Source organism: Nomascus leucogenys, chromosome 9, assembly GCF_006542625.1.
Source record: "Nomascus leucogenys isolate Asia chromosome 9, Asia_NLE_v1, whole genome shotgun sequence".
NCBI lineage: Eukaryota > Metazoa > Chordata > Mammalia > Primates > Hylobatidae > Nomascus > Nomascus leucogenys.
The window spans coordinates 45,964,049-45,977,267 of NC_044389.1; the positions used below are offsets into that span (position 1 = coordinate 45,964,049).

Genomic DNA, 13,219 nt, shown 5'->3' on the forward strand with positions numbered 1-13,219 from the left:
TGTTGCGAGTTCTACCAGCCCATTTGAAACTAGCCTAGGCAAAACGAAAAGCGGGGCGGGATCCAGCCTCAAGGGCCCCTGCATCCAGGTACACAGGCCATCAGAACTCTAACTCTTGGCTCTTTGCTCTCAATATACTAGTCTCATTTTCTTCTGCTTCAGAAAGCTTCCTGTGCAGTGGGAGATAACAACTCCACTCACATTTTTATCACAGCTTAAAGACCCCAGAGGAAAGAAAGGGCTTCCCTTCCCCCTGCTGCATTGTGAAAACCCCACTGAAGGGCTCAAGCCCAGGTCGGGTCACCTGCTAACCTCTGGCTCCCCCATGCGGCCAGAGGGATGTGGCCACTGACATTGGCACCGGCGTGAATCCGCCGGGTTTGTGTAAAATCTGGGAACAGGTACCAGAAGATGCCTGAGGTTGGGGTGATGGCAGAGGCAACACTACTATACCATCCTTTACAGTGAAGCTTCTCTTAAAGGAGCAATAAAATTTCACCCCAATCAATTATGTTTTTAAGGCGGAGCAAGAGTAAGAGCAGAAATGCAGTCCGTGGATGAGTTCCCCTCCATCCTTCCTGCAAGAACTGCAGGCGTTCCTCACTGCTAATTTGGAGATTGCTGGTTTGCTCAGGGTGTGGGGAGGTAGAGAAATAATGTTCCGAGGAATACCCATGAAAAGCTCCATTGCAGTTCTCTACGGTTTTCTAGGGATGCTTACACAATGAGAAGCGAGGGTCACCCAAGTGTCCTGGGGCATGTGACCTTATTGGCAAATCTTGGCAAAGAATAATTTCTTCAGTCCTTGCTCTACCCAATCCCAGCTACAGTATTCACATACCAGAGGAATACGTCTGCCTCAGGAATCTTTTCCCTTTCAGGACTGTACAGGGCAGATCCCAATAGGCCTCCCTGAGGGCTTGTCCTCACGGCTAGTCAGAAACACCAAGGCAGTTGAGGCCGGTGTGGTGGCTCGCACCTGTAGTCCCTAGCCACTTGGGAGGCTAAGGTGGGAGGATCACCTGAGCCCAGCAGGTGGGGCTGCAGTGAGCTATGATGGCACCACTGCACTCCAGCCTGGGCAACAGAGCAAGATCCTATCTCTGAAAAAACAAAAACAAAAACAAAACCCACTATGTCAGTCAACAAGATGGGTGCTGAAGTAAAGAAGTGAAGAGGAAGTAGGAGAGAAACAATTTTTTCTGCAGACTTTCCAGAACAAGCAAAACCCAACTGTGATGCTCTGCCGGTTTTCCTCTACCTTCACAATGTAATTTGCCACATGCATGACCCAAAGCAATGTTTCTTACACAGCAGACCGTGACCCATCAGCAAGTCTTGGAACTAATGTAGCGATCACAACCAGCATGTTCTTATAAAAAATAAAAAATAGAACAGAACCTATGTTAAGGCATCACACTTACCACTTATGAAGGTGTCATTTCCTAAAACTTTTGTATATTCCAGATATACAATAGTTTGGGCCATGTCAAAACTAAGGAAACTTGGGAAGTCACTGACCTAAATAATTAAACAGGATCTTTGTCTTCTCATCGCTGTCCTTGTAACCAGACTGTTAAGAATACAAACATATTTACTATCATGTGTGTTTCAAATCCAATTTAAGAGTAGAACACCTTTTTGGATAGAATATTAGAATCCTCACTTGTTAAACAAGAGAAACTGAGGTTCAAATAAAGACAGCATGTCTTTCTTGCTCAAGGATTCTTAGCAACAACAGAATTAATGGCACAAGCCTTCTCTCCATGACACTTGAGACTGCAGTGGCTATTCTTATGGCTGGCGCAGCCTGGCGAGTGGTCTTTACTTTCCTTACTGGTAGTAAGGAAAGCTGGCTTTAACAAGCCCCATACCTTTCAGCAAACCCCTAGCCTAGAAAGATTCGAAGGGCAATATTTTGAAATGGGAACGTGAACTGAAATAGCCATATTTGACTTAACCCTTTTAAATCAGAGATGATGCTCACAGCGACAGCAAAACACCTTCCCAATACTTGTCTCTGAGACTGAGAGGCTCTCTGTTTAATTCTTTTCTTGCCTGAGTATTTCTTCAGATTAGGGCTTCCTTGACCTCTAAGAATATTTTTTAATCAAAAATAGTGACCTCTAAGGTAATGGTAATAAGCAGAAATTATCCAAAGACGTATAAAGAAAGAGTTGAGAATCTCCCCCCACCTCCTCCTCCTGCCTGAGGTAACCAATGTGAACTGCCCTGGTTTGTATCTTTCCACACTCTTTTTCATATCCAAGCATATTCAAACATATATCCCTATGGTGAAATGAGAATATAGTGTGCCAGTAAATTATTCTGAAACTCGCTTTTCTCAACAAATACTTCATGGACATCGTCCAAGTCTGCTTCTCAACAGCTACGTAATATTCCAAGTATGAATACTATAATTTATTAAATCAGTTCTGTATTTTTTTTGTTGTTTCCAAATTTTTGTCAACTTAATCCTACTTTAAGCATCAAAGTACACATATCATACATACTAGTGTTTTTATTGCTGTAAGATAGATTCCCCAACAGTTACCTGAATAAGTCAAAATATTCGTTTCGGTGTTAACAGACATTGGCAGATTACTTTCTAAATAGATTGTAGTAATTCACACTCCCACCAGCAATGGAGAAGTGCCATTTCTCTGCATCTTTACTAGCACCGAATATTAACCTCTCTTTTTTAGTTTTAATTCCAATTTTAACTAGAAAACATATATTTATTGGCCGGGCACAGTGGCTCATGCCTGTAATCCCAGCACTTTGGGAGGCCAGGGCAGGTGGATCACTTAAGGTCAGGAGTTCGAGACCACCCTGGCCAACACGGCAAAACCCCGTCTCTACTAAAACTACAAAAATTAGCCAGGCGTGGTGGCACATGCCTGTAATCCCAGCTACTCGGGAAGCTGAGGCAGGAGAATCACTGGAATCCCGGAGGCGGAGGCAGAGGTTGCAGTGAGCTGAGATCGCACCACTGCACTCCAGCCTGGGTGACAGAGCGAGACTCTGTCTCAAAAAAAAAAAAAAAGAAAAGAAAAGAAAACACATACGTATCAACAGTTAGAATCCCCTTACACGAATAAGGGAGAGTTTGACATATAAAAATTTGTCATATGAAAATTCTTGGCACTTTTTTCTATGTTTTCTACATGATGTATAACCTTTTATAATTACATAACATTAAAATAGGCCATGCCAACACCTGTGAAAAGAAGGGAAAAAAAGTATATATATATTGTGATTTCTGTTAAATATTATATTTAACAAGATACATTTCCCTTTCCATTGTGGATCAGGTTAATTGGCATAAAATGCTCCTTACTAAGAGCTATGGGATTTGAGGCTCAGTTGCTGAGATTCAGTATTTCAGTGCTGCAGTGTTTATTTTCTTGCTTTGGTCACACATAAAACTCATATGATTCTGAAATTCAGTAAATAAAGGTCACAGACATATTACTTGAGACATTGGATCAAATTAATACTTCTACCAAAATATTCTTAAAACCCATTTTTAAGTAACTATTTCAAAAGCTGTATTAGCATAAACCATTTCTGCCGGCTACCTGGGAAACTAAGGGAAAAGGTACCTATTGAGTATATGTTTGTCTTGACAGCATTTATGAGAAAGACATTAAGTTACGTGGTTTTCTCTCACTAAGAGTGGCAATGTGGGAAAATCCCAGAAAAAAAAATGCAAAAAGCCAGGCTTTCCAAATCAAGCAAGATATTTTTTCTAGAGCAGGAGTTGGCCTAGATCACATGTGGTTTGCTGAGTCCCAGTTCTGGCATCATAAAGCTGAGAAAATACAGTGTAGCTATGAAGCCGAGACAACAGCAGAGTACCAAAAACACATGGTAGGAGTGGGATCCACATGGAAAAGCAACACTGAGATGGAAGTTAATAAAGTGTATATATTTATTTATACATGTATTTATTATATTTATACATACAGTGTGTCTATATGTACACACTATTATCTGGTCTTTATTAAGATTTGCTTTATTATAGAAGAAAATGAAAAGGAAACTAGCTATTTGAGATTGTAAATCCTTTCTAATTACAAAGGTAGTATCAATAAATGTCAAGTTGGCTCTTAAAGGAGGTCTGGGATGGAATGAACAAACAATTCGTATATCCTTTTTTTTTTTACTCACCATTATCACAAGGCTTAAAATATTTGTACTCTGTAACTCAGCTCCTAAATGTATATGTATCGAGGAGCTACAAGTGAATTTCATTATTTTGTATATTTTCCAGAGTTTATATAATAAACATTTTGCCTTTTAAAATGAGGGCAAAAAGGATACCATTCAGTATTGGCCTTGAACCAAAGAAACTGAGTTTCTTCTGAATCTTGACATGACATACACAAAAAACAGTCAGCAAGTTTTGTCATAAAAGAACAATGACAGCACATGTATTTGACAGCTGTTTTTTGTTTTTTTTTTTTTTTTTTTTTTTTTTTTTTTTTTTTTTTTTGAGATGGAGTCTCTTTGTTGCCCAGGCTGGAGTACAGTGGCGCGATCTCAGCTCACTGCAACCTCCGCCTCCCAGGTTCAAGCGATTCTCCCACCTTAGCCTCCCGAGTAGCTGGGACTACAGGTGCTCGCCAACACACTCTGCTAATTTTTGTGTTTTTAGTAGAGACAGGGTTTCGTCATGTTGGGCAGTCTGGTCTCGAACTCCTTTGATAGGCGTTTTTTATCTTAGGTGTTCAGTCAATCATTTGATTACTTCTTAGCCCTCAGAACAAAGTAATGGTATTGGCTTTGGTCTCAGCCTATTTTCCATTGATGAAGCTGTTGCAGGAAGAGCCCCAAGGTCCCAAGCATCAAACCTACTGCTGGGTGACAGTTCATCAGTTGAACATGGCATGACGGGCAAAAGGCCTGGCACTGAGAAGCAGAATTTCCAAGAGTATGAGTGAATGAATGATGGTGACCAGTGGCAGGAAATTATGACCATATATATTCCCCAGGCATGCAGAAAAACACATTAGTTTAAAACATGTACGCTTAGCAGGAAACTGGCAGGAGAAATAAAAGAGGATCTCTATTTTAGAAGTATTTAGGAAAGGGAAATAGTTGAGTGAAATGCTGGGTTTACTCTGTTAGAAAGTCTGACATACACTACGTGCAGTTGTAGCGATGTGGCCACTTCTAAGTAGATGATCTGGTGTACAAAACTCAGTATTACTCTCCTTTTGTTTTTGCAGGTAAAAAGGGGTCACTATGGAGTTCAAAGGACAGAACTCCTGCCTGGTGACCGGGACAACCTGGCCATTCAGACCCGAGGTGGCCCAGAAAAGCATGAAGTAACTGGCTGGGTGCTGGTGAGTACCAGTACCAAGAGCTGGCAAGAGTTTCATTCTTAGCATTAGACATAAGCGGACCTGGCAAAGGTGCCTGATGTACCTACTGCCAGCCTAAAGGTGCTTGCTCTTCCACATCTCTATGGAATAGCCTTACCATGGAGTCGCTGCTCCTCTTTCAGAGAAACTAAAGGAAAAGTGCTTTATTGCATGTTTTGAAAACAACCAACGAATTAACAAGAACTAATATTTTCCTGAGAGTTCAAAGCAAAATCCTTACATGCAGCTGCGTGGCCCAAGCATTGTTTTAACTGATTATCAATTAGTAAATACCTTATTTTACTTGACCCTTGATATTCATGGAGAATACTTTGATCATATGCCCTTAATCAAGGTTGCCCTCAAACCGATAATGTGTACTTATCCAGTTTTTAACTTATGCAGTATGATCAAAAGTTATCCATGACATTTCCTCAGAGGAATCCTCAGCAAACCAAATATGGTAGCTATCACAGTCTCCTACCACAGGACTCGCACTACTTCTAGCAGTACCTTTGCTATGAATCCCCTGGTCATCTTAGGAAATTTATGGAATAATGACCTCACTAGAACCACCGACAAAAGAGAAGACCACCACAGAGGAATACTAGATCTTTTTTCTTTCACAGGTATCTCCTCTAAGTAAGGAAGATGCTGGAGAATATGAGTGCCATGCATCCAATTCCCAAGGACAGGCTTCAGCATCAGCAAAAATTACAGTGGTTGATGCCTTACATGAAATACCAGTGAAAAAAGGTATACAATAAATCTCACGGCCATTTAAAAGTGACTAGCACATTTGCTTAAAAAAGAACAGAACTAAGTATGAAAGTATCAGACATAGCTATTGATGAAATTCTGTAGTTAGGAACCCATAAGGGCATTAAGTATGCCATTAAAATGTACAGCATGAGACTCCAAAAGATTATCTGGATGGGTGACTGAACGTCGTTATTATGACTTAGATGCTTTTACCTTATCTAACGTAAGAGTCAAAATCAAACTTGCCTGGAATGGCTTCTATTTCCCATAGCTTTCTACCTATCTACTTGGCATTTTCCCTTTGTGTTGTGACTATTATATTAAATTCCCATTTAAAAGAAAATGATTGTGGGCAATTCTCGCCCTTCACTTTTGCTTTTAAAAGAAAAAGCCAGAAAGGAGAGTATATTGGCAAATACCCAGTTCTGTTCTGCCTCCCCTTCCTTCACTGCCAAAAAGCTTCCTCTGAAGAACCCATCCTGTGTCACAGCAGTGCTACTTTACATTTATATAGTTATATGAAACTGATGTCTGAACTGGCTTTCCCTTAGACAAAAGAACAAAATTTACCATCAGCATGTGTCAAACCATTCCAGTGTGCAGATCACTGAGCTGTGATATGAAAAGAAATATTAAATAACGAAGTATTTGGTCAGATTCTCTTCAGCCATAATGTGTAATGCCAGGCAATGAAACAGAGCAGTAGCTAAGAGTCAAGCCATGCGTTTGAGTCTCAGCTCTGCTACTAATTATTCCTCCACTTTACCTTTTGAAGGAGATCCGGACTACAAAGGAAAGGTCTTTAACCTCTCTGAATCTCGTTTGTGAAATGTGCTCTTCCAGTTCTATAATAAGATGTACCTTTGATGCATCAACCAATACAGCAAAATTGCCTTTCATAGCTAAAATCATGTAACTCGAGTTCCACAGAGCACTCCAGCATATCATTTATACAATTACTCATATATCCTTTATCCCCACATTTTAACGTCTTCATTGATTTGGAAACACTCAACTACCTGACAATTCAAAAGTCAACCACATCCCCATATGTAACTAATGTTTATCTTTTTTTTTTTAAACAGGTGAAGGTGCCGAGCTATAAACCTCCAGAATATTATTAGTCTGCATGGTTAAAAGTAGTCATGGATAACTACATGACCTGTTCTTGCCTAATAAGTTTCTTTTAATCCAATCCACTAACACTTTAGTTATATTCACTGGTTTTACACAGAGAAATACAAAATAAAGATCACACATCAAGACTATCTACAAAAATTTATTATATATTTACAGAAGAAAAGCATGCATATCATTAAACAAATAAAATACTTTTTATCACAACACAGTACATATTTGTCATTTTTAAAAAGCCACACAATAGAAACAAGACACCAAGATATTTAATTATCTTGTTGAGTCCTGTAAAATAGCTAAACACTCATCATTCGCGGTGCAATACTCATAGACATAAGTTCCTGAAACAATAGTTTGCACGCATAAGGCATTCGCACCAAAGAAATCTGAAAAGAAAAAACAAATGGTAATCAGCAGAATTGTACTGAAGTGACCCCACTTCTCTACCCCAGAAACAAGCAAAGATCTGGTACTGTAGATAATGAATAAATGAGTGGAGCTGAGAACATGCATTCTGCTACCTCGGCTGCTGGTGGTTCTTTCTCCTAGTAGGCTTTGGTATTTTACCCATCCTGCCAGACATAATTTATATTCACCCACCTCAACTAAAAGGTTTTCAAAAACTCATTGTTTAAAATCCCTTGTACAAAGTCTTACTATTTCCAAAAGATGAATAGCTTAGAGAAATTACCACACTAAAACCTAAACTGGTTTTTAGAAAAATCGAATTATCTTCTCCTTATTTAGAACTAGGAATCTTACAGGAGCATGCTATGGAAATTGTGAAAATGCCAATCTGTTCCACCACACTAAACCTGCCTGGATAATCAACCAACACAGTTTCCTCTAAACAAGTATCAACCGCCAGTAGAGTCTATACACACCTGGGTTTTATTGCGGCAGCCCCTGCATTCATATGTATGGGTCCTGGTGTTGGCAATTGCCATTATTCCACAAAGATTGCAAACATGAACCTGATATGGATCTGATGCCTCAAACAATCTTTCCCTTAAAAACTGGGCTGCTCCATGGGCAATCTGACAATCTCGTTCCATTTCTCCAAAACGCAGGCCACCATCACTGTTAAGAGAAAAAAATTACTACTTTGTACTTATTTTTTATTATAAACACCACCTTAAATAATGGCAAAGGTGGAGAATAATATTTGCAAAGAAGGAGAACTAAGCTCTAATTTTGATACCCTAGCATTCTCTCTATTGGTGGGGAGAGGAGAAGTCTGCCAACTATTTGATGTGCATTAGAAAGTCCCCAAATGGGCTAAGCAAAGTGGCTCACCCCTGTAATCCCAGCACTTTGGGAAGCGGACTGGGTGGATCTCTTGAGCCCAGGAGCCTGGGCAATATGGCGAGACCCCATCTCTATTTTTTAACGAATAAAAATAAAAAAAGAAGGTCCCCAAATGGAGTGGATACATTAGATTCTTAAGTACAGCATTTAATTTTCCTCATAAGATACAATAAAGCATAGAGTGGAGGTTCATCATGACATCATTTAACTTTCTAGAATTCAACTCTATACTAAAAAAATGAATACTAAAAAGGACAATCTAAATAAGGCAGCTTGTCAATGGAATGACTGTCCCAGGCAATCAACCTTGAAATCATAAATACATGTTGGCTGAAGTAATGGAAAGAACAGGTAAATGATAATAGGTTTCCCCAACACAAGAAGTGAAATAAACGCATTATTCAGATGGCCAGGCAAATAGATGGTGATGGCTTAACATACTTAATATCCAAAATATACAAAATAAAACCAATGGGTTTATAATGATATGCCCCCAAAACAAAAAAATCATTGGTCGACTTTGGACCACTGATCTGGATCATTAGACAACCAGCTCACTATTTTGAAAACTGGTAAATAAGAGAATCGAGCATTTATTCCTGCCCCTACTATAGGAGCTACGTCACTAGGTAACCAAACAGTTGAGGAAACACAGATTTAGAAGTAGTCTGGCTAAAAACTGAAGAAGGAATGAGAAAAAAATAGAACGGTATCAGTTTGAAATCTCCATTTAATTAAGGTCTTTAGTAATAGCTGCTAAAATCATAAAATGAAAGGCAACCAGATACCGGAAGTATAGAATACCACCTATAAAGTATTACTGCCAAAAAACTCAAACCCTAAATCTCAAACCTCAAGATCTAACTATTTACAAAAAACAAAAAACAAACAAACAAACAAAAAACAGCAATGCACAGCACTTGGGACGCAAACAGCAAAATTCAGCCTCAAGCCCTGGACAAACAGTCCAGGTTCTTCAACAAATAAATTACAAGGGGAAAAAAAAGGTTGGAAGGCAACCAATAAATTCAAAAAAGAACTTATGAGACACAATCAATTGCAAAGCATGGACCTTATCTGTATACTGACTAAAACCAACAAACCTTTAAAAAACTTATGCGATAATCAGGGAAATGTAAACCTGAATATTTAATACTAAGGAGGTACTGTGGCTAGGTTTAACGTCCTAATCTTTCAGAGCAGACGTTCTCAGAGTGTGTTTTATGGACCGCCTGAGAGTCAAAGCTATTTTTAACAGTAATACTAACAACATATATTTGCTTCTTTCACTGTGTTTACACTTGCACTGATGGTGGAAACATGAATAGCACTGATGGTGGAAACATGAATAAAACCGCTGGCACCTTAGCAGAACTCAGGATAGCAGAACCAAATGTTACTAGCAGTCATATTCTCCACTCAAGTGAAGGGGAGAAAAGCCAGTTTTACTTTAAAATGTCCTTAATGAAGCAGTGAAAATAAATAGTTTTATTAAACCTTGACCCTTGAGTATACATCTCTTTCATATCCTGTGACTTTTAAAAAAATGAAAGTCCTCAACCAGGTACAATGACTCACACCTATAATCCCAGCACTTTGGGAGGCCAAGGTGAGAAGCTGGATTGAGCCCAGGAGTTCGAGACCAGCCAGAGCAACACAGTAAGACCCAGTCTCTATATAAAAAATAAAGTAAAATAAAATGGAACACTTCCTAAGCACTTCTGCTGTATAGTGAAGATGACTGTCTTGAACAAAAGCACTTGCATGATTCTGAACTAGTCCCTTTTATCATGGAATATCTTTTTTACTCGAATAGCCAGCTGACACCAACTATGTTAACTCATCAACATGTTAACACCCATGATGTTAATTCAGACTTAGAATTAAGTTGACGATGTTGTAGATATTTGGCAGACAAAGAAATGAACAAGAAGAAATGAAAGCAAACGAAAAAAGTAAGTCTTTTACTCTGAGGAAAATAATTTTAAGTATTTGTTGAAAACGATGAAAATTGTGAGCTTCAAGCAAAAATCAGAATTTTAGGAAACTTCTATGCACCACTATGGGCTTGATAGCTTCCTGATATATTTAAAGGCTTTTCTAATGACATCAGTAGTCATATTAACAAATGCAATTTTTTTTTTTTGTTTTTTTTTTTTTGAAACAGAGTCTTGCTCTGTCGCCCAGGCTGGAGTGCAGTGGTGCAATCTCCACTCACTCTGTCTCCCAGGTTCATGCCATTCTCCTGCCTCAGCCTCCTGAGTAGCTGGGACTACAGGTGCCCGCCACCACACCCAGCTAATTTTTTTGTATTTTTAGTAGAGGCGGGGTTTCACCATGTTAGACACGATGATCTCGATCTCCTGACCTCGTGATCTGCCTGCCTCGGCCTCCCAAAGTGCTGGGATTACAGGCTTGAGCCACCGCACCCGTCTGCAATTTTTTTATTATAATGAAATGTGTTAACATTTGAAAATCTACGTAACTCAGCAAACCAATATTTTCCAAATGACCAATTAGGATGCTACAAAATATGCATGTGTAAAAGATACATTTGAAGTACAAGACAAACCAATGAACTTCAAACATAAAAAATACAGAAGGTTCATTCATATGGTTTCAGTTTCTACATCAAAACCAATCTTTGAGAAACTACAACTTATCGTTTTGGTGTAGCACCAAAAAAATATTCATAGGCCAGGCGCCTTGGCTCGTGCCTGTAATCCCAGCACTTTGGGAGGCCAAGGCAGACAGGTGGATCACTTGAGCTCAGGAGTTTGAGACCAGCTGGGAAACATGGCGAAACCCTGTCTCTACTAAAAAATATAAAAAATTAGCTGGGCTTGGTGGCGCATGCCTGTAGTCCCAGCCACTTGAGGCTGAGACGGGAGGATCACCTGAGCCTGGAAAGTAGAGGCTGCAGTGAGCTGTGATTGTGCCACCACACTCCAGCCTAGGCAACAGGGATGAAACTGTCTCAAAAAAAAAAAGGGGCGGGGGGGAGGGGTGGGCTGGGCGCCGTGGCTCTTGTCTGTAATCCCAGCAATTTGGGAGGCCAAGGCAGGGGGATCATTCGAGGCCAACAGTTTGAGACCAGCCTGGGCAAAATGATGAAACCCTGGCTCTACAAAAAATACAAAAATTACCCGGGCATGGTGGCGCACACCTGTAATCCCAGCTACTCGGGGGGCCGAGGCACGAGAATTGCTTGAATGCAGGAGGCGGAGGTTGCCGTGAGCCAAGATCACACCACTGCACTCCAGGCTGGGTGACAGAGTGAGACTGTCTCAGAAAAAAAAATCAAAATATTCCTTCTCTTTCCAACCACTTATTTGCATGAAATCAGAACTTCCTCATATACTTAAATATAAAAAATACTACAATGGAATGAATGCAGAAGTAGATGTAAGAATCCAGCTGTTTCTATTAAGCCAGGTCATTAGAGAGATTTGCAAAAATGTAAACCAATGTTATTCTTGTCACTAAATTCATCTGGAAAATAGATATATTTTTCATTAAACATGGTGTTTTGTTTTGTTTTGTTTTGTTTTGTTATCGAGACAGAGTCTCACTCTGTCGCCCAGGCTGGAATGCAGTGGCGCGATCTCGGCTGACTGCAACCTCCACCTCCTGGGTTCAAGCAATTCTTCCCTCAGGCTCCCGAGTAGCTGGGATTACAGGTGTGAGCCACCACGCCCAGCCAAAACATGTTATTTATGTTAACATGTAATGAGCTTATTAGCATTTTTAAAATAATAAATTTAAAATCTCAGCTTTAACTTCTAATATGATAAATATCAATAAATACAACTCACATAAAACAAAGCATTTTGGGTTCCTGAGATCAAGACATTTGAGAACCATTCTTTTAAAGATATACACTGAAAAATTTATAGGAGAAATTATATGATGTCTGGGCTTTGCTTAAAAATAATCAAGAGGGCTGGGTGCAGTGGTTCACACCTGTTATTCCAACACTTTGGAGGATTGTGGCCATGAGTTCAAGTCCAGCCTGGGCAACATAGTGAGACCCCGTCTCTACAAAATGTTTTTTGTTTTTTGTTTTGAGACGAAGTCTCACTCTGTCACCCAGGCTGGAACGCAGGGGTGTGATCTCGGCTCACTGCAACCTCCACCTCCCAGGTTCAAGTGATTCTCATGCCTCAGACTCCCGAGTAGCTGGATTACAGGTGTGTACCACCATGCCCGACTGATTTTTTGTATTTTTAGTAGAGACGGTGTTTCGCCATGTTGACCAGGCTGGTCTTGGACTCCTGACCTCAGGTGATCTACCCGCCTTGGCCTCCCAAAGTGCTGGGATTGCAGACGTGAGCCACTGTGCCTGGCCTCTACAAAAAAAAAATATTTTTTTTAAAAGGTGTAGTGGCACATGCCTGTAGTAAAAAAAGGTTGGAGGACAACCAATAAATTCAAAAAAGGACTTAAGAGACAATATCAATTTAGCTACTTGGGAGGCTAAGGTAGGATTGCTTGTGCCCAGTTCAAGGCTGCAGGGAGCCATGGTCATGCCACTGCACTCCAGCCTGGGTGACAGAGTGAGACTCTGCCTTTAAAACATGATGATAATATCAAAGGTTAGAAGGACAGAGATGAATGCAACAAGACTGGCCATCAGTCGATAA

At 40.0% G+C, this 13,219-nt stretch overlaps 2 protein-coding genes across 2 annotated transcripts in view; one reads left to right on the forward strand and one right to left on the reverse strand.

Moving 5' to 3' along the window:
- Window positions 1-7,482, forward strand: part of IGFBP7 (insulin like growth factor binding protein 7) — an 84,800-nt gene extending 77,318 nt beyond the window's left edge. Inside the window, exons 3-5 of the mRNA XM_030818887.1 lie at window positions 5,235-5,351; window positions 5,999-6,125; window positions 7,217-7,482. Coding sequence (XP_030674747.1) covers window positions 5,235-5,351; window positions 5,999-6,125; window positions 7,217-7,236 — 264 coding nt within the window. The 3' untranslated portion in view covers window positions 7,237-7,482. The remainder of the gene's footprint in view (window positions 1-5,234; window positions 5,352-5,998; window positions 6,126-7,216) is intronic.
- Window positions 7,393-13,219, reverse strand: part of POLR2B (RNA polymerase II subunit B) — a 55,109-nt gene continuing 49,282 nt past the window's right edge. Inside the window, exons 24-25 of the mRNA XM_030818886.1 lie at window positions 8,153-8,348; window positions 7,393-7,654 (exon numbers count right to left, since the gene is read on the reverse strand). Coding sequence (XP_030674746.1) covers window positions 7,565-7,654; window positions 8,153-8,348 — 286 coding nt within the window. The 3' untranslated portion in view covers window positions 7,393-7,564. The remainder of the gene's footprint in view (window positions 7,655-8,152; window positions 8,349-13,219) is intronic.